Below are 20,850 nucleotides of genomic sequence, written 5' to 3' on the forward strand. Positions count from 1 at the left end.
CAAGCTGATCTGGGAACATAAACACAGCTGCCTGTCACTGGGCTAGAGAGTAAGGTATAGGTAGTTCCTGCTGAACTAAGAGCTAAAATTCACAAAAAAAAATTAACCACAATTAACCTCTAAGTCTTCCTTTGGACATAGGAAACTTCAATAGAATCCAGAGTTCTGACATAGTTCCATCAGAAAGAATTCTGTCAGGAATGCCTGAGTAGTTCAGTCAATTAAAGCATCTGCCTTCGGCTCTGGTCATGATCCCAGGATCCTGGGATCGAATCTCACATCGGGCTCCCTGCTCAGTGGGGAACCTGCTTCTTCCTCTCCCTCTTCTGCTCCCCTGCTTGTGCTCTCTCACTCTCTTGCTCATTCTTTCAAATAAGTAAATAGAGCAGCCCTTGTGGCCCAGGGGTTTAGCACCGCCTTCAGCCCGGGGTGTGATCCTGGAGACCTGGGATCAAGTCCATGTCGAGCTCCCTGCATGGAGCCTGCTTCTCCCTCTGTCTGTGTCTCTCCCTCTCCCTCCCTCCCTCTCTCTCTCTGTGTCTGTCATGAATAAATAAATCTTTAAAAAATAAATAAACAAATAAATAAATAAAATTTTTTGAAAAAAATCTTCAAAAGAAAGAATTCTGCCAGTCATTTTTTATTATCTAGGTAAGGAGATGAATTTCTATTTCATATGCTATATATTTCCAGAATCTTCTCAGTAACCACCATGATTTTTCACATCAATGGAATTAAACATTTCCTGAATATACTGACACTTTCAATAAATTTTATTTACTGACACTTTCAACTATTTTATTACTCCTAGATATAATAAATAATATTGTATTTCCTCTTCTTTTTCCTAAACCTCATGCAATTCATCAAGATCCTAAGTATTCTGAGCACACTAAAACTTCAATACCATTGTTTCGAAGTGGTGTATTCTGCTTGATTCATTCAATACATTCTGCTTGAGTGCCTACTACAAGCTCAGTATTGTTCTGGACAGTGAGGATATAGCAGTGGGCAAGTTAAAGTTCCTACTCTCATACAGTTTATATTCTAGTTGGGGAGACAGAACATTATAAACAAAATAAGTAAATAAAACGTAAATGCTAGGTAGTAAAAAGCCCAAAGAAAAAATATCACAGGTAAGAAGGATTAGATAGGACAGAACAGCGAAAGGATGGCCTCCCAGGATAGGTCTGATTTATTAACATGAATCCTCAGATGTACTACGTACATCAATTCCTAGAGCTATTTTGGAGGTTACTATCCTGATTCTTGTTTTTAAGAGAAGAATTTCCTTAAACTGACTAGTCTTGAAGCCTACTTGCCCTTTCCTTCTTAGTTTTACATTTACATAAAATATTCTACAGTTTTGCTTCCATCACTAGGTAAGAATCAGCAGAATGAATATGTTTCTTAAGAAATCATATTCTCTGCCTTCTGCCACTTGGAAAGAAACAATCAAACAAAAGCAGTAAGAACACCATAGATTCCCTTGGTGGTGTTGTATACTATAAATAGTATCTTAATTACTTACCATACTCCACACTCCAACCTTTTAAGTTATTATCATATATAAGGAAACTGAAGCTTACACCTATTAAACTTTTTGCCCAGTATCACTTTAGACAGCAACAATACCATTAAAACTTGGGTTTTCTCACAAAATTCAGTATTGTTCTCTACTATTAGTCCTCTTCTTCAAAACAGTTTTCATTAACCTTAAATGATAAAACTGCTCCAAGTTTCCTGACAACTGCAGTATATATTTGTACTGCATTTGAAAACTTATTGTTAAAGGACATACTTTTTTAAACTGATCTTCTATTCAATCTTCCACACTTTTTTTAATTATACTTCATCAGTGGGGGTGAGGGTGAATACTGAGTCCTTGCAGGATCCAAAATTAGCTCAACTATAAAAACATATGTAAGATCTCACAGTCCTATTAGCTCACCTATAAAAACATAGGTAAGATCTCACAGGTGCCTTTACCTATATAAGGAGGAAACAGAATGTGGGACGCCTACGTGGCTCAACAGCTGAGTGTCTGCCTTTGGCGTGGGGCATGATCCTCCACATCGGGCTTCCTGCATGGAGCCTGCTTCTCCCTCTGCCTGTGTCTCTGCCTCTCTGTGTGTCTTTCATGATTAATAAATAAAATCTTTATTTTTTTTTAATTTTTTAATTACTTATGATAGTCACACAGAGAGAGAGAGAGAGAGAGAGAGAGAGAGAGAGGCAGAGACACAGGCAGAAGGAGAAGCAGGCTCCATGCACCGGGAGCCCGATATGGGATTCGATCCCGGGTCTCCAGGATCGCGCCCTGGGCCAAAGGCAGGCGCCAAACCGCTGCGCCACCCAGGGATCCCTAAATAAAATCTTTAAAAAGAAAAAAAAAAGGAAACAATGTAATGTAATATAATCCTACATTATTTAGTAGGTCATACATGGAGATAACTTTCCAAAATAGCGGAGATCTCCCTAAGAAAAAGAAGTAGGAAAAAAAGATGTAATCTGGTATATTAGATATAATATACACCAATAATTTAGTTTAATAACAGCTTAAATCAACTAAAAAAAATGCAATAGTCATCTATAATAGGGGCAAGTAACCTTTTCTGTGAAGGACCAGAAAGTATTTTAGGTTTTACAAATCACACAGTCTTGTCACAGCTATTCAATTCTGCAGTTGTAACATGAAAGCAGCCATACACAATAAATAAATGACTGTGTTTTATTCCAATAATACTTGACAATATAAAATAGTTTTCAACCCCTAATCTATACTATCTTAAGCTTGCCTCCTAAAGCAGATGAAGAAATCTCATTACAGAATGAAATAACTAGAGAACAAAATGTATTATTCTCTTTATTCTTCAGCTAACCTCAAAACTTTTAATACAATTAGATTTTTTAAAATCACTGTTAATTATCATTGCTTTTATGTCTGGTAAAGCTATAATGAAGTTTAAGAAAAATAGCACTTATCTTTTAGGATATATACTAAAATATTTACAGATGAAATAAGGTATCTAATCTGCTTCAGTATAATTCAGTAGAGGGAATAGAGAGGGAGGAAGGTACAAATAAGCCAAAATTGGCCATGAAAATAACTGAAGTGGGGTGATGAATACAGGATTCATTATACTATTCTACTTTTATAAATATTTAAAACTTCCAATAATAAATTAATGATGACAAATCACTTTATAAAAAAGCCAGCAAATGATGAATCACAAATTTAAGTGCATTTTGTAAAAGGAAATATTTCCTCTATCTTTTAAACCAGGGTTTCTCAACTTTGGCACTATTTACAGTTTGGGCCAGATAGTTCTTTGTTGTGGGAGCTCTCCAGTGCACTATGAGATGTTTAGTAGCATCCTTCATTTCTACACCATAGATGTCAATAGTATTCCCACCACCACGCTCCCCACCAGTCGTGACAATTAAAAATTTCCAGACATTTCCTAATGTCCCCCTGTGGGACAAAAATGCTCCCAGTTGAGAACTACTATTCTAAAAAAACTATATTGCTATTTCTAATAAATTCTTAAAATCCAGAAAAATGATACTTAGATGATTTTTTTGTTTTAGCAATTAGGCTGTGAATTGTACTTATATTTTAACCTAATTTTTAAATGTAGTTTTTTTCTTTGCCAATTAGGAAGCTGTGTTATTTACTTAACCTGATGTATAAATATCCCTTTCTCACACTATTTCTACAAATTACATCTACAATGGTTTTTAATTTATTTTTTTAAATTTTTTATTTAAATCAATTTAGTTAGCATATACTATATTATTAACTTCGAGGGCAGAATTCAGTGATTCAACAGCTGCATAACACCCAGTGTAGTTTTTTCCTTTATAGATGTTATTTATTTAGTCATGAGAGACACACAGAGAGAGAGGCAAAGACACAGAGGGAGAAGCAGGCCCCTCAGAGGTAGCCTGATGTGGGACTCAATCCCAAGACTCCAGACTCAGGACCACACCCTGAGTCAAAGGGCAGAGGCACAACCCGAGCCATCCAGGCGTCCCACACCCAGTGTACTTTACATCAAGTGCCCATTATCCAATTAACCTATCTCACAACCTATGAGAAAAAAAAAACCTATTTTTTTTTTTAATCTTCACAAACCCAAGCTTTATTGACAGTCACAGGCCACCAGGACAAGCTCTGAGGTGCAGGGCCCCTGCCCTTTACCCACTTTCCTGGCTGGGGCAGCAAGGTGAGGCCACTCCCATGGTGCTGAGACAAGGGAGCAGGGCCTTTCTGGCAGCACCGGGATGGGGGGGCGGTGGCGACCTCAGGCCCTGAACAGAACTGACCCAGAGCCTGCACTCCGCAAGTCCTACATGAATATACTGCATGAGTGTAGTCCCTTTGACTACAATGGTTTTTAAAACCGAAAATGCACAAAATGGAAATCTGAATGAGGAGGTATGGATAAAGTCCAAATGTATCCCGCTGATCTAGTAACAGATCTAGTTTTCAAACTTTCTAAAAGAAATTTGCAAACACTTAGCTTACTGAGCCACACTTCACCTCCAATCTTAACAGATTTATAATAATCACTAACCATTTGTTTTGTATTTGAGTTCAGTAAAGGAACAGTGCCAACTTTGTCCCCAACACCACAGCTGCACCGCCATTGTGCACAACCTCTCATGTGAACAAAAGTCTTTAGAAACACAAATGGGCTAGAGTCTCATGTTGTCAGTTTTATCAATTAAATTCTGAATCAGAAAACATACTTTATAAAAAATCAGGCCAAAAATTTTGATTTTTGGCCTCTTGTGTTATTAGCTATAATCAATCAGAAGAGCTTTGGTATTTTAGGAGTTGTTGCTATTGTAGTTTCCAGATGCATTAAATAAAGAAATGAGATATCTGGGGTGTCTGGATGCTTAGTTAGTTTAGTATCTGCCTTCAGTTCCAGTCATGATCCCAGGGTCCTGAGACTGAGCCCCAGGTTGGGCTACCTGCTCAGCAGGAAGTCTGCTTCTCCCTCTCCCTCTACCCCTCCTCCCTGCTTATGCTTTCTCTGTCTCTCAAATAAATAAAAACTTAAAAAAAAAGGGCGAGGTGGAATTCAACTTAGGGAATTTCATTCCATTTCCCTAAGCCAGACTAAAATAACACAATAAAGTAATTTTCTTCTATTTACAATATACTATATTTAAATTAAGTCTTTCTTTCATTACCAAAAAAAATCTTGTAACATACACTGGTGTTTCTAAAATCATAACCAAGAAATATGTGACTTAAAAATTACTACTGTGAAAACAAAATCAAATCATAAAATTCATTCATAAAGACATTACAGTAATTAAACTATCATAGTTTATAGATATCTACCTACTAATTTAAAAATTCAAGTATTTTTAAGACAATAGAAAATTCCATCAAAAATTACTTATTTACAACCACAACACCAAAGATTATTTAGTAGCTATCCAACAAATCAAAATACATTCAATCTGAGAAAAAAAGCAAAAATAATAGAAGGCTTCTCTTTTCAAATATGTATCTTTAAAATTTTTTAATGAATAAAAACAGGCTGGTCCACTAATTTAGCCCTCAGAAATTCAAGTCCTTTAAGCTTCCTCAGATGGGAGTATCATTTGGACAAAATGACAACTTTCTATCTGGTCTAAATTTGATAGGATTTGACTTATTTCTAAATAATCTTCCACTTGACTACAACAAATGTGATTTTAATACATTTTTTCAATAATGAGGTTATAATTTACTATAATAAAGGAAGACATCCTTCACAACACACATAGAGATCCTCAACTGAAATTCCAATGACAGTAAAAAATATTCATTTCCCTTTTAAAAGACTATACTCTAAGGAGCACCTGGGTGGCTCAGCTGGTTGACCATCTGTCTGCCTTCAGCTCAGGTCATGATCCCAGTGTCAAGCCCCACATTGGAGCTCCTTGCTCAGCAGGGAGCTTGCCTCTCACTTTCCTTCTGCATATCACTGCCCCTGCTTGTGCTCTTTCTCTGTGTCAAATAAATAAAATCTTAAAAAAAAAAAAAAAGAATATACTCTAAATTAAATTAAGCATATATAGGGGTGCCTGGGTGGCTCAGTTGGTTAAGTGTCTGCTTATGATTCAGGTCATGATCCCAGAATCCTGGGATTGAGCCCCGCCATGTCTGACCCTGCTTCTCCCTCTCTCTCCTGCTCATGCTCTCTCTTGCTCACTACCTCTCTCTGTCAAATTAAAAATTAGTTAATAATTAAGCATATATACACACACATAATGATAAATACGTCCTGTAAAATTTTCAAAGATCTACATTTAGGTCAAGCAACAATAAGACTAAACAAATTCTAATTTACTGATTCCCTTATTAGAGGGAAAACAAAAAACAAAAAAAGGCCTCTGAGTGCCACTGATCAGTGAAAATCTTGACCTATATGATCTATATATTCCCCTTCCCTCAACTTCTTCAGAATGATTCTTGGATGAACACAACTGGGCTCCTAGCAGCAGGATGGTCCAACCATAGTAAAGGAAAACTCAACTCCTATCTTCTCTTAGGATTATGTCTACAATATTGAGAGATCAGAGAAAAACAAGAAATACTTCAAGTTACCTCTTGTCAAATTTTTCTTTTCAGTCAGAAGAGCCTTAGGTGATTATTAAATTTTAGGAATGAAACCAATTCATCTTATAATAAAGAAGTATTTCTAGGACATTGATTTTTACTTAAGTATTTCTCAAGCTTAATTTAATTACCTCCGCTTCTACATCCACGTTTTGCTTCAAAAGTAATTTCAAAATGTCAACATGTCCATTCTGACTAGCAGCTTGCATAGCTGTGTGACCAGCACATTGTCCATTTACCTAAATGAGAAGAAAGGATGAAGGATTGTCACAAATCACAAGAAGCCAATACAGTATAGGTTTAAATCCAGCACATTGAAAAAATAAATAAATCTAGCACACTGTATGATTCTTAGAAAATAATTTAGGTTGGTGTGCCGTATATCCTAGTATACAGATCACCAGAAACTTTTCTGTAATTTAGAGAAGGGAAACAGACATTTTTTCTTTTTTTTAAGATGAAAGTTCCATTGTTCAAAGAGCTATGAAACAACTGTTTTAGCCAATCTGCACAGCTGAAAAAAAAGAAAGGAACTGAGGGAGAAAAGTAAATTCTATTAGTTTTGTATATTTACTTCTATTTGAATTATTAAAGCTCAGAGTCTGTATTTCAATGAGAAAAAAGCAATGAAGTGAATGGAAAACTTTTGGAAAAGATATTGTCCACTATTTAAATAAATTCAATTCAACAAATATATTGAATATTGTCAGTAAATTATCATGAGGAATACATACATGAATTAGCAGGGTAGCTATACTTAACTATGACATTCTAAAGTAATAATTTCCAACCTTTTCTTCACTTCAGATGTTGTGTAAATGCATAATTTCCCCATGACATACTTAAGGCTAAGTATAATTCATTAAAGCCACCCCATTCACTCCCATCCATAAGACTGTAACAAGATGGGGGTACCTAGGCAGCTCAGTTGGTTAAGCAGCTGACATCGTCTTAGGTTATGATCTCAAGGTCCTGGGATACAACCCCGCATTGGGCTCCATGTTCAGTGGGCAGTCTACTTCTCCCTCTACCTCTGCCCCTCTACCCCACTGCTCACACGCATGCACTCGCTTTTAAGTAAGAAAGGGAAAGCTAACATTAGAAAACAATAAAAACACATGTCTGAAAAGGACAAAGCAGACTGACTTTATAGAGAAAAGGAATACAAAACCTGGGAACCTCACACGCAGTCAAAGCCTGCAAAAGCAAGTACATCAGAGGGTTAACATAAGAAAAACCCCAAACAGAAGTCTAATGTGAAATGGCCACACTCTAGGGCACTCTTCTCAAACTCAAGGACAGGACGTTGGCTGCCATGCTCCTAGTCCATAGACAGAAAAATGCCTTCCTCTCTTGAACAACTGAATAGTCATGGAGAAGAACAGACCTCTACATGACAGCATTTAAAGACCCCAAAAGCTCCACCACATGCAAGCACCATAATGCAAAGTCAGTCACTAAGTCCTATCCAAGCAAAAAGAACTACCAGTAAGCTTTTTAAGGTCTTATTCAGATATGAATGGTCAACCAAAGATCAGAGATTTGAGGAAGACCTCAAAAATTTTTAAAAACCACACACAAAACAACTCAAAAAAAGAAAAAAAAAAAGACACTGAAGAAACAAATGAGAGAAAAAAAGAAAACTTTTGAGAAACTTCAGTTAGAGATATTCAAGAATCCTTTTTATCTAAAAATCAAGAGGATGCTATGAAAAACAAGAAGCTAAAGGTAAAAAAAAATCCCATTAGAAGAGCCTGAAGTTGGGATCCCTGGGTGGCGCAGCGGTTTGGCGCCTGCCTTTGGCCCAGGGCGCGATCCTGGAGACCCGGGATCGAATCCCACGTCGGGCTCCCGGTGCATGGAGCCTGCTTCTCCCTCTGCCTGTGTCTCTGCCTCTCTCTCTCTCTGTGACTATCATAAATAAATAAAAAATTAAAAAAAATTAAAAAAAAAAAAAAAAGAAGAGCCTGAAGTTGAGCAAATATATAAGCAGGAGAACAGCTTTTCAGTATTGTGAGACTTAAAGACCATATCCTTTTTTTTTTAAAGACCATATCCTTATGTATTTATTTTCAGTACAATTATACCTCAATAAAACTTGTTTTAAAAAGTATATTCTTTTAAGTGTGTTTTAATTAAAGGTTGGATGAATACTTGTGTTCATTACCTTTCAACATTTTGCTAAAACAAGAGTAAAGTTTTATTTTCCTTGAAGCCTCAAACCACAAAGATAATTAGAACTAGAAAAACAACACACCCACACCCGGGTGCAAGCACCTATACAGGAAGCTAAAATGCAGCCCCTAAACCTCCTATGCGAAAAACCTAGAAGCAACCCTTCTACCAAGGAAGGTAGGTATTATGCTATCAAAAAGCTCAGGTACTGACTGGATACCTCTTGATACGGGGATAATGTGGTGGTTAGTGCTAAACACAAAAATATTGGCTGATAGTTTGTTTAAAAAGCATTTAGATCCCTGGATTCCCTTACTCTGCTCAGCTGAGCTAGTGGTCCACTCTGATGCTAGCAGAAGCCTTAAAGTTTATTCTCTGGAAAGAGTAAAATATTTCTAGCCTACAGAAACCAAGCACTGTTATCAGTGGGGCAAAGTACTAAAATCAGAAGTTTTATGTAAATATTTACATGCTGAATGCTGAGAATCCAGTCCCTCTTCCCTTATTCACTATTCCTGAGGTTGGCAGCCAGGTTTACACCTTCTCTGCAGGAGAATTAAGACCTTTCTGGGGAGTCAGACCAGACCAAGAAAAAAGACCTAATGGCCAATGCCAGAAGTAATCCAAGGAAAATCTAGACACAAACTGTATATATACCCTTCATAAAAATTAACCCAACACAAATCACAGACTTAAATGTAAAATACAAAACTATCACTCCTACAAAATCACAGATCGTATCTTTGATGTTGCATCTAAAAAGTCATCACCATATCCAAAGTCACTTATGTTTTCTCCTATGTTATCATCTTTCAGAAGTAGAAATGAACACATACACGACATGCCTGAATGTCTTGGAGATTAGACAACTATAGAAATTTTCAGAAGAATTAGTTATAGCAATATGGATTACAAACAAATAAGAAACCTTATGTCTGAAGTTAAGAGGGACTGATTAAGGAAAAACTACAAGTGAACTTCCTGGAATAAAGGAAATGTTCTACACCTAGTAGCGGTGTGAATTACGTGGATGTATGCATTTGTCAAAACTGACTGATCCATGTATTTCATTATATGTAAATTACACATCAATATTTTTAAGTAAAAGAACAATTATGAACATGAAGGAAGCAAATAGTTATATAGAAAAATACAACCTAGCACCATCCACTGGTCAGATATGAATGTCATTTAAGTAATAATATGCACAATTAATTTTAATCTTAACAAAGTTACCATACAACCTAACCACATTAAGAAGCTGAGAGAGGAATGTGTGTGTGCATGGAGGGAATGGGCTGGAAGTAGAAAAGAAAGCTGAATTCTCATCTTCACAGTTAAATTACCAAAAGATTACTCCTAAAACATAAAAATCAAGAAGAAAACAATATAACTATGTTATTGGAAGATGTGGAGGTAAACATTTGAAGAAAATCAAGTGAAAGAGGTGAAAATAGTTGCCCCTAAAGGATGAGTCAACAGAACTGAGATAGGAATGTTTTTCATAATGAACCTTGTATAATTATTTTTTGCCTTTAAATTCCCTTTAAAACTACATTTTAAATTTTAGTTTTAAAAAAACTAATTAAATGAAGAAAAAATTAAGTATAATAAAATGTAAATCTGCTTGAATATAAAAAATATTTAGTACTTTGATATCTGAAACAAATTATTTGTTTATTTGTTTGATTTGTTGATATATCTCACAATCATGAAACCACTGTGTTACGCTGCCACAAATGACATCTCCCTAATAACTGAAATGCCACATGAGCTCCTTGGAATATGATGTTGTGCCACTCCAATTACAATCTCTGGGCCAGCACTGAACATCCTATTGGTGCCAGTATGGTAGCAATAACAAAGCCAATGAATGACTAACTAGAACTAAAATGGCCCACCTAAAATATGGCTTGTGTGAATGATAAAATAAACTATTAAGATTTACAAAATGCATAACCTCTAGTTTATCTGCATTATAAACTAAAAATAGTCAACTTTCACTGGAAAAGGTTTAGATTAAATGTTTTGAGAAGAGGTATAGAACACTGCTTATAAAACTTATTAAAAGATATTTAAAAGACATGGTATGAGGACATTTCCATGAGAAATGGGAAAGGACAATGATCACTCAAAAACTTAAGTGTAAAAAAAAATAAAAATTTAAATGAAAAAAAACTTAAATGTAAATTTTGTCAATTATAAATTCAAAAGGTCACAGTGTTAAAATAAGAAAATCTCATTATCTTTTAGAAAAGTACTTGAAGAATGATGTCCAGTGTTGTCTTTAAAATACCTGAGAAAAACAAAGGAGGACTACATGAAGCACATGTGGAAAAATCCCAATAATTATTGAACTGTGTAATGTTCATTATACTATGCGATTTTTGTGTAGGCTTCAAATAATTTTTAAAATGCTCACATCCACATCTGGTCTTTTTAGCAAATCTTCCACTTTAGCAACATCCCCATTGGCAGCAGCTTTAACTAATTCTTCATTGAGGTCACCAGATTCTTGGGTTTCAAATAATTTCTTCAAGAGTTGAGAGAGTCTTTCTGTAAAACATCAGATAAAGTGGCTAATATAGGGAGAATCTCAAACCTTAATTACTAACAGACAAGCATTACTCACATATCTGTAATATATACTTTTCCTTTTTTATTATTGCTATCATTAACGTTATTTTTGTACTATACTACAGATATTACTCATGAAAGTTTTAATTACCATATAAACCTGCATTAAATTCTAACCTGTAGCATTCCCAGTTTTCTCCAATTAATGTATTTCAAGTTATAATTTCAGAAAAAGTAGAGCATTACATACAAATAACAATTCAAGATTTAGCAGTCATACCAAAGATAATCACAAATGAACACTCTTCCATGGGAGTATCAGAACAATACAAACTTCCTTTCAGGTTTTAACATACCATATTGATTCTTGGAGCTCAATGCTATAGACCATAGAAGAAATCAATAAATCAATGATTATGATTCAAAAGCAATGTAATCCCTATAATATGTGGGGAAATGTCTTAGGGACAAATCAACTTTCTGTTGAAAATGGTCATCTAAATGTTAACATACTTCAACAGGTGTCACCTGATTCGTACTGACTAAAACAAAAAAAGAACTAGGGATATATTTACACAGACTCTTTCATAAGATTTTTTTTTCTAAGTAGCATTAATCAGTAGAGAAACTACCCAGCAGTTCTATTCCTTAATTCTTGGATCTACTTAGTGGAAAGCAATCACAAAGTGAGGCAGAGGACCAACACCAAGTCCACATTATTTGATCAGGATATTAACTATGTCTCATTCTTTGAATTTGTAGGTAGTCAGCCCACTATGATGTCATCTAACCTCAAGGTAAGAAATAAATACCACCTGATTTAAATTTTAAGCACACTAGCAAATTACATCAGGAAAGAAGAGACAGCAACAGAGTAGTAGAAAGCAGTATAAAATTAGGTTGGCAGTCACCCAATGTTCTCCTTTTACTTTCTTAAAATTTAGTTATAGCTCTACTTTCTTTTCTGAATGACAATACACAGTAACTTATAATTTGTTCTAGTATGAATTGAGGCTCTGTATATAAAGCTGGAGCACAGGGAGAGAACACTGTCATGAGTCTACCCAATCGTCCACCTTATTTACATTTCAAAATGATTTTCTACTTATTATACATTTCTATATGTATAATAATTAGTACTAAATACTAAGAAAAAAATATGGCTGGTATATAAAAATATCCAGGAAGAAAGCCTTCTGCTAGCAATAATGTTGAAAATAAAAAGAGAAAAAAGCAGTCTAAGAAAGTCATGTTTCTTGGCAGAAGTTCCAACTAAAAAGTACAACACTGAATTTCAGTTATCTCAGATTTGATGTGGAAAGCCCTTGATATGGCACCCAAGAAAAAGTACCTATTTATGGAAATTTTCCAGAGTATACCTCAGCCAGAACAAAAACTATTCATTATATGAAAAAAAAAAAAAATCTTTAGCGAAAGTGTAAATGTTAGTGAACATTCAAGTGAGGTCATGTGATTTGGGAGAAAACTAAGAACACACATCATTAGCTGTACATGATAATCAAGGAATTAATGAAAGTTCTAATGTAAACCATATTACTTTTAGAGACCCAACAATACGAGATGCCTAGGTGGCTCAGTGGTTGAGCATCTTTGGCTCAGGGTGTGATCCTGGAGTCCCGGGATCAAGTACTGCATCGGGCTCCCTGCGGGGAACCTGCCTCTCTCTCTCTGTCTCTCATGAATAAATAAATAAAATCTTAAAAATAAATAAATACCCAACAACACAAACATACCACCAGATGCATTGCTAATGGCTGATCCTGCAGATGCCACCTTGGAAACTGCTGCTGGATTATATGTCCAAGATGTTCCACAAACTTCCACCTTTAAATCACTGTCTGAATAAATCTGTTGTACTCGGCCAACTTTACCTAAAGTCTTTCAAAAGAAAAAAAAAAAAAATCAGTTCATGTTCCCAAGTCTAAAGTACATACCATAAAGAAATCAATCATCAGTTCTTACATGTTTAAAGTATTAATTTTCCTTTGCTCCTAATGAAGAAATTGTTAAAGGACAACATATTCAAATGGGTTATTTGTTAGTTGCAAACTTTAAAGAGTATCTTTAAAAAATATTTTCATCAACAAAGCCACTATACTTCCACAAGAATATAAAATCAAAAATAAATAAATGAAAAACAAATGAGTCTATCATTCATAAGAAGTCACAATATTTTGCTTTTTGATAACCTTTTAACCTTTTAACCTCTAACCTTTTAACTCCATAATATCTTACACCTTGAGAATTTGTAAATCAAGTAGTCCAAAAGTCATCATCGATCTAGCCTAAAAAAATAAAATCTGATTTCTAAAACAAACTATACTTTAACCAAAAAGGGAATCAATATTCATTCCAAGACAAAAGAATATAGTACCATTATGTATGGGAAAAGAGGAAGCCTGGGTGGCTTACTTGGTTAAGCATCCAACTTGATTTCAACTCAGATCATGATCTCAGGGTTGTGGGATGGAGCCTTGCGTGGGGGCTCCGTGCTCAGCAGGGAGTCTGCTTGAGATTCTCTCCTTCTCCCTCTGTCCCTTCTCCCCATGCACTCTCTCTCTAAAATAAATAAATAGGGGATCCTTGGGTGGCTTAGTGGTTTAGCGCCTGCCTTCAGCCCCGGGCGTGATCCTGGAGTCCCAGGATCGACTCCCAGGATCAAGGCCCATGTCGAGCTCCCTGCATGGAGCCTGCTTCTCCCTCTGCCTTTGTCTCTGCCTCTCTCTCTGTCTGTGCCTCTCATGAATGAATGAATGAATGAATGAATGAATGAATGAATAAATAAATAAATAAATAAATAAATAAATAAATAAATACCTAATAAATAAATAAAACAAAATAAAATAGATTTTTTAAAAAATGTATTTATATTCTTGAGGGCAATTGGGTCCAGAACACAATCAACAGCAACTCTTAAAAACAAAACAAAAAAAACAGCAACTCTTACCATGTGGCAGGTACTGTTCTAAGAGCTTTAAACGAATTAACTCACCTAACATACATAACCCAGAGAGTAAAGTGCTTATCATTAGCCCCAATTTCAAATTCCAGTCTAAAACCCATTCTCTTAAGCACAACAGGAGAGCAAATCACAACACTAGAAAACTGGTAAAGAACAGTGATAAGATCTTACTTCCTAACACAAAGTAGACTGCCCCTCAGTGTTTTATCCTTTACCCTCTCCACAGCATTTGACCCCAAATACTTGAAACTATTCCCTTGATTTCCAGATGACAGTCTAACCTTTCTGCCTGTTCCTTCTCTTTCTCTACTCCCTGGCTTCTTGTCCTCTTTCAGATTCCTAAATCTATTCACTCACCCAAATTTTATTCCTTAGTTTTTTACTCTTCTTCCTTAAAAGTTTAATCCACTTTGACAACTATCACCTTATTTTGAAAAACTCCAAAATATACATATCTAACTTTATTTATCCCTCTCCCTGCCCTCTTACATCAATTTTAACTTCTAATTAGACATTTTCTCTTGAAATTTTCCATCATCTCAAACTCTGAGGCTGCATTCTTTGTTTTTTTCCCCTTAAATGCTTTTTGGGGTTTTTTTAAGATTTTATTTATTTATTCATGACAGACACAGAGAGAGAGAGAGAGAGAGAGAGAGAGAGACAGAGACAGAGACAGAGACAGAGACACAGGCAGAGGGAGAAGCAGGCTCCATGCAGGGAGCCCGACGTGGGACTCGATCCCGGGCCTCCAGGATCACACCCCGGGCTGAAGGTGGCACTAAACCGCTGAGCCAGAGGGGCTGCCCTCCCCTTAAATGTCTAATTGTGGAAAGTCTAAAACATACAAAAGTACACAATAGTATTTTGAATCTGTACCCATCAACTATTTTTAACAATTTTCAGCTCATGGCCAATCTTGTTTTCCCCTACCTATTCTCCCTTCCTGTATTATTAATCATGCAAACATTTTTTAAAAAACAAAACTACAATACTACTACCAACCCTTCCCAAATTATCAATTAATTCTGTTGATATCATAAAATACCAGCATTCAAATTTCCAATTGCCTCATAAATGGTAAATTTTTTCAGTCTGCTTAAATGAAGTTTCAAATAAAGTTTATACATATATTTTTCTTTCCCAGTTATTTGTTGAAGAAACAGGGTTATCTGTCCTATGAAGTTTCTTACAATCTCAATTTTGCTATTGGTATAATTAATAAGTTCATCTGTCTCTGCATTTGTTTGATAAGGAGCACTCCAAGTTGGCTGCTGGATCCTTTTAACATGATCTAGAAATCTTTAATAGCTTCATTGCTATCTGTTCTGAGGCTCATCTTGTTCACTTCCTGACAAAGAGCTAGAATTAGCCACTTCTCCAAGACTGTTTCTTTACAGAGGGAAAGGCTATTTCAAGACTGTAATCTGGGCACGAAGGCTGGTTACTGTTACTAGAATGGTTATTGTTTCTAGGTCTTTTCATGGGCAGAGCTAGGAAATAGTGATGGGAGGGTGTTTTGTCTTAAAGATAAAATAAATCATAAGTAAAAACACTTTTCCAATTCAAACTCAAGACTACAGGGTTTTTTGTAGCCTCTTTTATGTTACATATGTATCTCCTTTTCCTACTCTGATCATTCTGGCTCTCAAGGTCACCAGGGATAACAGAATTAAAATTACCATATAACTACTCACTTGTTTTTTTGTCATCTCACACATACAACAATCTCAGGATAATAATACTATCACAAACAATAAGATCTCTAAAAATTGTTAAAAATTGCTTTTTATATGCAGTTCTTTAGAGTTTTCTTAAAAAGACACAAAGATAAATTACTGTGTTTCAAAATCACTTGTACTTTTCTCTCTGTATGGTTATGCCAATAAGATACACATTTAGGTTTACTTACTTCATTTTACTTTCCACTTTAAGGAATTTAATTTTGCTTTATAATTACGTAAAATATTTATGTGGCTTCAAATAAAATCTATAAAACAAGACATATTCAAAGACATTTTCCTTCTACCTTTATTCCCTATACTACATTCCTTTTTAAGATATGAAACACAGTTTAAAAAAAAAAAACACGTTTTTTAACTTAATGGTTAATCCTTCCACCATTTGCTTTCTTTCCACATAAACTCTGCATTGTCCTAAATAGTTATATTTATAATAATATTAATATATAATTTATATACATATAAAACTTTATCCCTCTAAAAAAAAAAGAGTCAGAGTGATTGAGTGAGTCAACTCATTCCCCAGTATGTACAATACTGAAATTAGTCACTCATGGTCTTACCCTTACCTTCTTTCTCCTTCAAGATTTTGATTTAAAATAATAGTATTTAGTTCCAGTGAATAACTAAAAGGCAATCAGCTTACTAAACTTTCCATATGCTCCCTTCATTCCCACTCCATTTTTTGACAGTTGTACTTAATCTGTGTTGACAGAGCATATAACCATTATATAGACCCTACCCCTTCAACTATCATTTAATCTTAGTTCAACGAATACATACATATTTAATGATCACTATCAGCCCCTTCAGTTGATCTCTCTCCCGACATCTTGGCTGCCTGAGACATTTTCTAATAGATTAATCAGAAAAAGCTAATGGGAACAAGATTCTCTGAATTCTTAATTGTTCATATCAATTTGTAGGCTTTATACTTTATTTTTTTGGCTTTTTTTTTTTTGGCTTTATACTTTAAAGTCAGCTTGGTTATATATAAAACTCTTAGCTTTCAGTTTTGTTCCTTGAATACCTTAAATGTTATTTCATTTGAAATCATAAAGCACTGAGACCAGATTTTCTTTCCTTTATAAGTAAAACTTGACCTTTTTTCCTAGATATCAAAGAATTTTTTTCTTTTCCTGAAGATTCAGTTATTTTATCAGAATATGGTTCAGTGTTTTGTGTTCTCAGTTTTCCCAGGTATGCAATGGGTCCTTTTCATATTTAGCTTTAAATCTTTTAATTTGGGGACATTTTTTCTGGAATCATAAATTACTGCAGTTGTTTAATTCCTTTGCTTTGGCTTTTGTCTTTCCTTTTCCACAAGGACTCCTAATATACATCTATTAGATGCTCTATATCTGTCACTTTACCTGAAATACTTTCATCTTTTTTATTTTAAGTTTTTTCCCCCTTTTTACCTTTTGTTCTTCTTAGGGCATTACCTGTCATATTTATTTGATCTGTGTTGTGTCAAGCTTACTCATTTTTCTGAAATTATCTTCCTTTTCTTTTTAATTCTTTCCTAAGTTCTATTACCTCATTTCTAATCATGATCCATTTTCTTCATTCATCTTTTATCATTCTGTTAGCTCATTTTGAGTCATAAGATTTTAGTTTTTTGTGCATATCTTTCTAGTGTACTTCCATTTGTCTATAAAGAAGTTATGCTATTCCTTACTGTCTTTTTTTCAGTAATAACTGTGTATTGGGATCTGATTATGATCCCTTCCAACTTTTATCTTTCCTTTGCCCCGACTGTCTCTATCCTAAAAATTTAGTTTCTACTCTCAGCACTCTCTACTTAATGGAGGGCTCTACCCAGGAAGAGCACTATGGCTGGTTAGTTTTGAGTGTTTACAGACCCAGGTTGCTCCAACTCCTTCAAACTTTAGCATGGACCTATTACCCTCACCCCAAAATGTAGTTTGCAAGAACCCTCCCCGGGTCAGCTATCATTTCCACATAGTCTACCTACACTAGCTAATGAATACTTGTTAACTATGCTGGAGCACCCCTGTTCTCAGGGCCAGCCAATGCTCCATTCTCTCTGTTGCCAGACAAACAGCTGTTGACTTAGGAGCAGTGTTTTGTCACTAATCATTCATATTTTAGGGTTCGACAGGCTACTCTGTTACCTGGTTTTGATATAGATGTTTGTGGCTTTCTTTTTTTTTGGGTATGCTAATCTAGTTGTTGACTATTTTTCTCAGAATGATTTGGGAATATTAAAATTCTATGCCACCACCACTGGAATCCCAGAATTCTCCTCTAGATATAATCTACAGGTTTTGCTTATAGAGCAGCCTACTATGGGAGATAGATGACTTAGGCTTAGAAGTAAAACAGGGGATCCCTGGGTGGCTCAGCGGTTTGGCGCCTGCCTTTAGCCCAGGGCGCGATCCTGCAGTCCCGGGATCGAGTCCCGCGTCGAGCTCCCGGCATGGAGCCTGTTCTCCCTCTGCCTGTGTCTCTCTCTCTCCCTCTCTCTCTCTGTGTCCATCATAAATAAATAAATAAATAAATAAATAAATAAATAAATAAATAGATAGATAGATAGATAGATAGATAAATAAATAAATCTTTTAAAAAAAAAACAAAAAGAAGTAAAACAGATTTGGGTTCCAATTTCAGCTCAGAATCTTAGCTCTGATTTCCTCATCCTTAAAACAAAGAGGTCATACCACCACCTGTTTATAATATTCCTAGGACAAATAGTCTGCATATGTATATATGTGTGTACACATGTATATGTGTGTGCATGTATGTATATATTCATCATTTAGCACAGTTCTTACAATAACTGGGCACTCCAAACACATAAGCTGCTATATATATAAGATGTCACTGCTAAGGGGAAAAAACAAAAACACCTTGACCTAAAAAAAAAAAAAAAAAAAAAAAAAAAACCTTAAAATAGTGTATATAGCTCCTATGAAAGTACATCAAAAGATTACATTTAGGTAACACTATACTATAGTGAGGCTTAAAGACAATCAATACTTTTTTTTAACCAACTTTGATATCAAAAGCAAAAAAGATCATATACAAATTAATTTTTAGACAAAAATAAAGATTCTAAAATACAGCTCCTGTAAAACATACAGCTATCACTTAGTCGCTAACTAAAGCAAAAAAAATGTCAGCAGCATCTGCAAACTATGAAATGTCTTCAAATGAAAGCACCATAACAATAGATTTCTTTTTGTTTCATTCACTATTACATCCTTGAAGCCTAATAGCCACATTGTTTGTATGAAAATATCTGCTGAAGGAGTAAGGCATACATGAAGGAAGGGAGGGGGCACTGGAAAGGATGAGAGGGGGCAGAGGGTTAGATGAGCCAGGAGATGGGGCTAAACAGGAAGAGGAGCTGCTAACCAGGACAGAGCACTAGACAACACAGCAGGGTTGGTGGGATGAGACATGAAGATGGATGGGAGGGGAGGTATTTGGTACAAGGAGGAGGCAGTGAATGGGATGGGACTAGAGGAACAGGAGAGGACAAGTTCTGTGACTGGATGAGACAGAAGCAGGGGTAGCAAAGTGGAGGATTAAATAGGAGGACACAGCAAAGTGAGAGGAAATGGGATATAGGGCAAGTAAGTATGGGAGGACAGCAGGAAGAACAGAAGAGCAAGGTATAGATGGAGAAAGAGGATGGATGCAAAGTGGGAAGAACAAATTTTTCTCTTGTTGCTGAAGATTTGGTGAAAAATGTATTGAATAAATTACATATTAAACTGTAACTCTTTGGGAGCAAAGCCACCTCAGAAGGCACACATTCAGAGTTGTTCTTTCACTCTCTGAGTTTTAGAGAGGCAGACCGCCAAGTGAGGAAAGCAGCAGTGGTCTAGCACTGCTAGTAACTGGATGAGCACGCACCTCTCATTCTGGGGTTAAGTATCAGGAAAGTCTCCGTTGCCTTCTACCTACATTTCAATCTCCACTAACAAGTCTTGCAAAAACTATTAACTGTAGCCATATTTGGACCTTCCTGGGCTAATTTAACTGGAATAAATTAGAAAATAAAAGGCATTAAGTATGCCTAGCTGCCAGTGAAGAATTCTCCAAGGAGTATGCTAATTTAGTTTCCAAAATTAAGGTATTTTTTTAAAAACTACTAAAGCGGGATCCCTGGGTGGCGCAGCGGTTTGGCGCCTGCCTTTGGCCCAGGGCGCGATTCTGGAGACCCCGGATCGAATCCCATGTTGGGCTCCCAGTGCATGGAGCCTGCTTCTCCCTCTGCCTATGTCTCTGCCTCTCTCTCTCTCTCTCTCTGTGACTATCATAAAATAAATTAAAAAAAATTTAAAAACTACTAAAGCATAATATAATTCCTAGTCTAAAACTATATTATTCCGAGTCTTAAACTATTTTAGATATACTTACTGGGAGCATAGCTTCAGCCCATTCTCCATGTCCTCTCTGTAGAAGTTTGATTCTTTCCAGATCATAACAAACTTGTACAAGATCACCCACTTGAAACTGTGAGGTACCTCCTTCTGCACCCTGAGCAGCATCTCCACTTCGGACAATGTTTGCTTTAGTGAGAACAGCAGGATTGAAGGTCCACCTAAAAATCAAGCCAAAACTCAAAATGGGTAAGTTTACTTAATTTTAATACAACCTTCTTAAATACTGAAGGGAAAAAAATCCTGTAACACATCAACAGAGTAAAGCAATCCTTTGCAATGACATCCTGAATTGTATGTATTTCTTTTTATAATTTTATTATCTGAATTTAAGAA

General features: G+C 35.6%; 1 protein-coding gene across 1 annotated transcript in view; it reads right to left on the reverse strand.

Moving 5' to 3' along the window:
• The window catches only part of MIB1 (MIB E3 ubiquitin protein ligase 1), a 139,358-nt gene that overhangs the window by 69,659 nt on the left and 48,849 nt on the right, over window positions 1-20,850 (reverse strand). The window contains exons 7-10 of the mRNA XM_055323758.1: window positions 20,492-20,675; window positions 13,132-13,276; window positions 11,223-11,356; window positions 6,757-6,864 (exon numbers count right to left, since the gene is read on the reverse strand). Of these exons, the coding sequence (XP_055179733.1) occupies window positions 6,757-6,864; window positions 11,223-11,356; window positions 13,132-13,276; window positions 20,492-20,675 (571 nt within the window). The remainder of the gene's footprint in view (window positions 1-6,756; window positions 6,865-11,222; window positions 11,357-13,131; window positions 13,277-20,491; window positions 20,676-20,850) is intronic.

This window comes from Nyctereutes procyonoides, unplaced genomic scaffold (assembly GCF_905146905.1).
Source record: "Nyctereutes procyonoides isolate TBG_1078 unplaced genomic scaffold, NYPRO_anot_genome, whole genome shotgun sequence".
Classification (NCBI taxonomy): domain Eukaryota; kingdom Metazoa; phylum Chordata; class Mammalia; order Carnivora; family Canidae; genus Nyctereutes; species Nyctereutes procyonoides.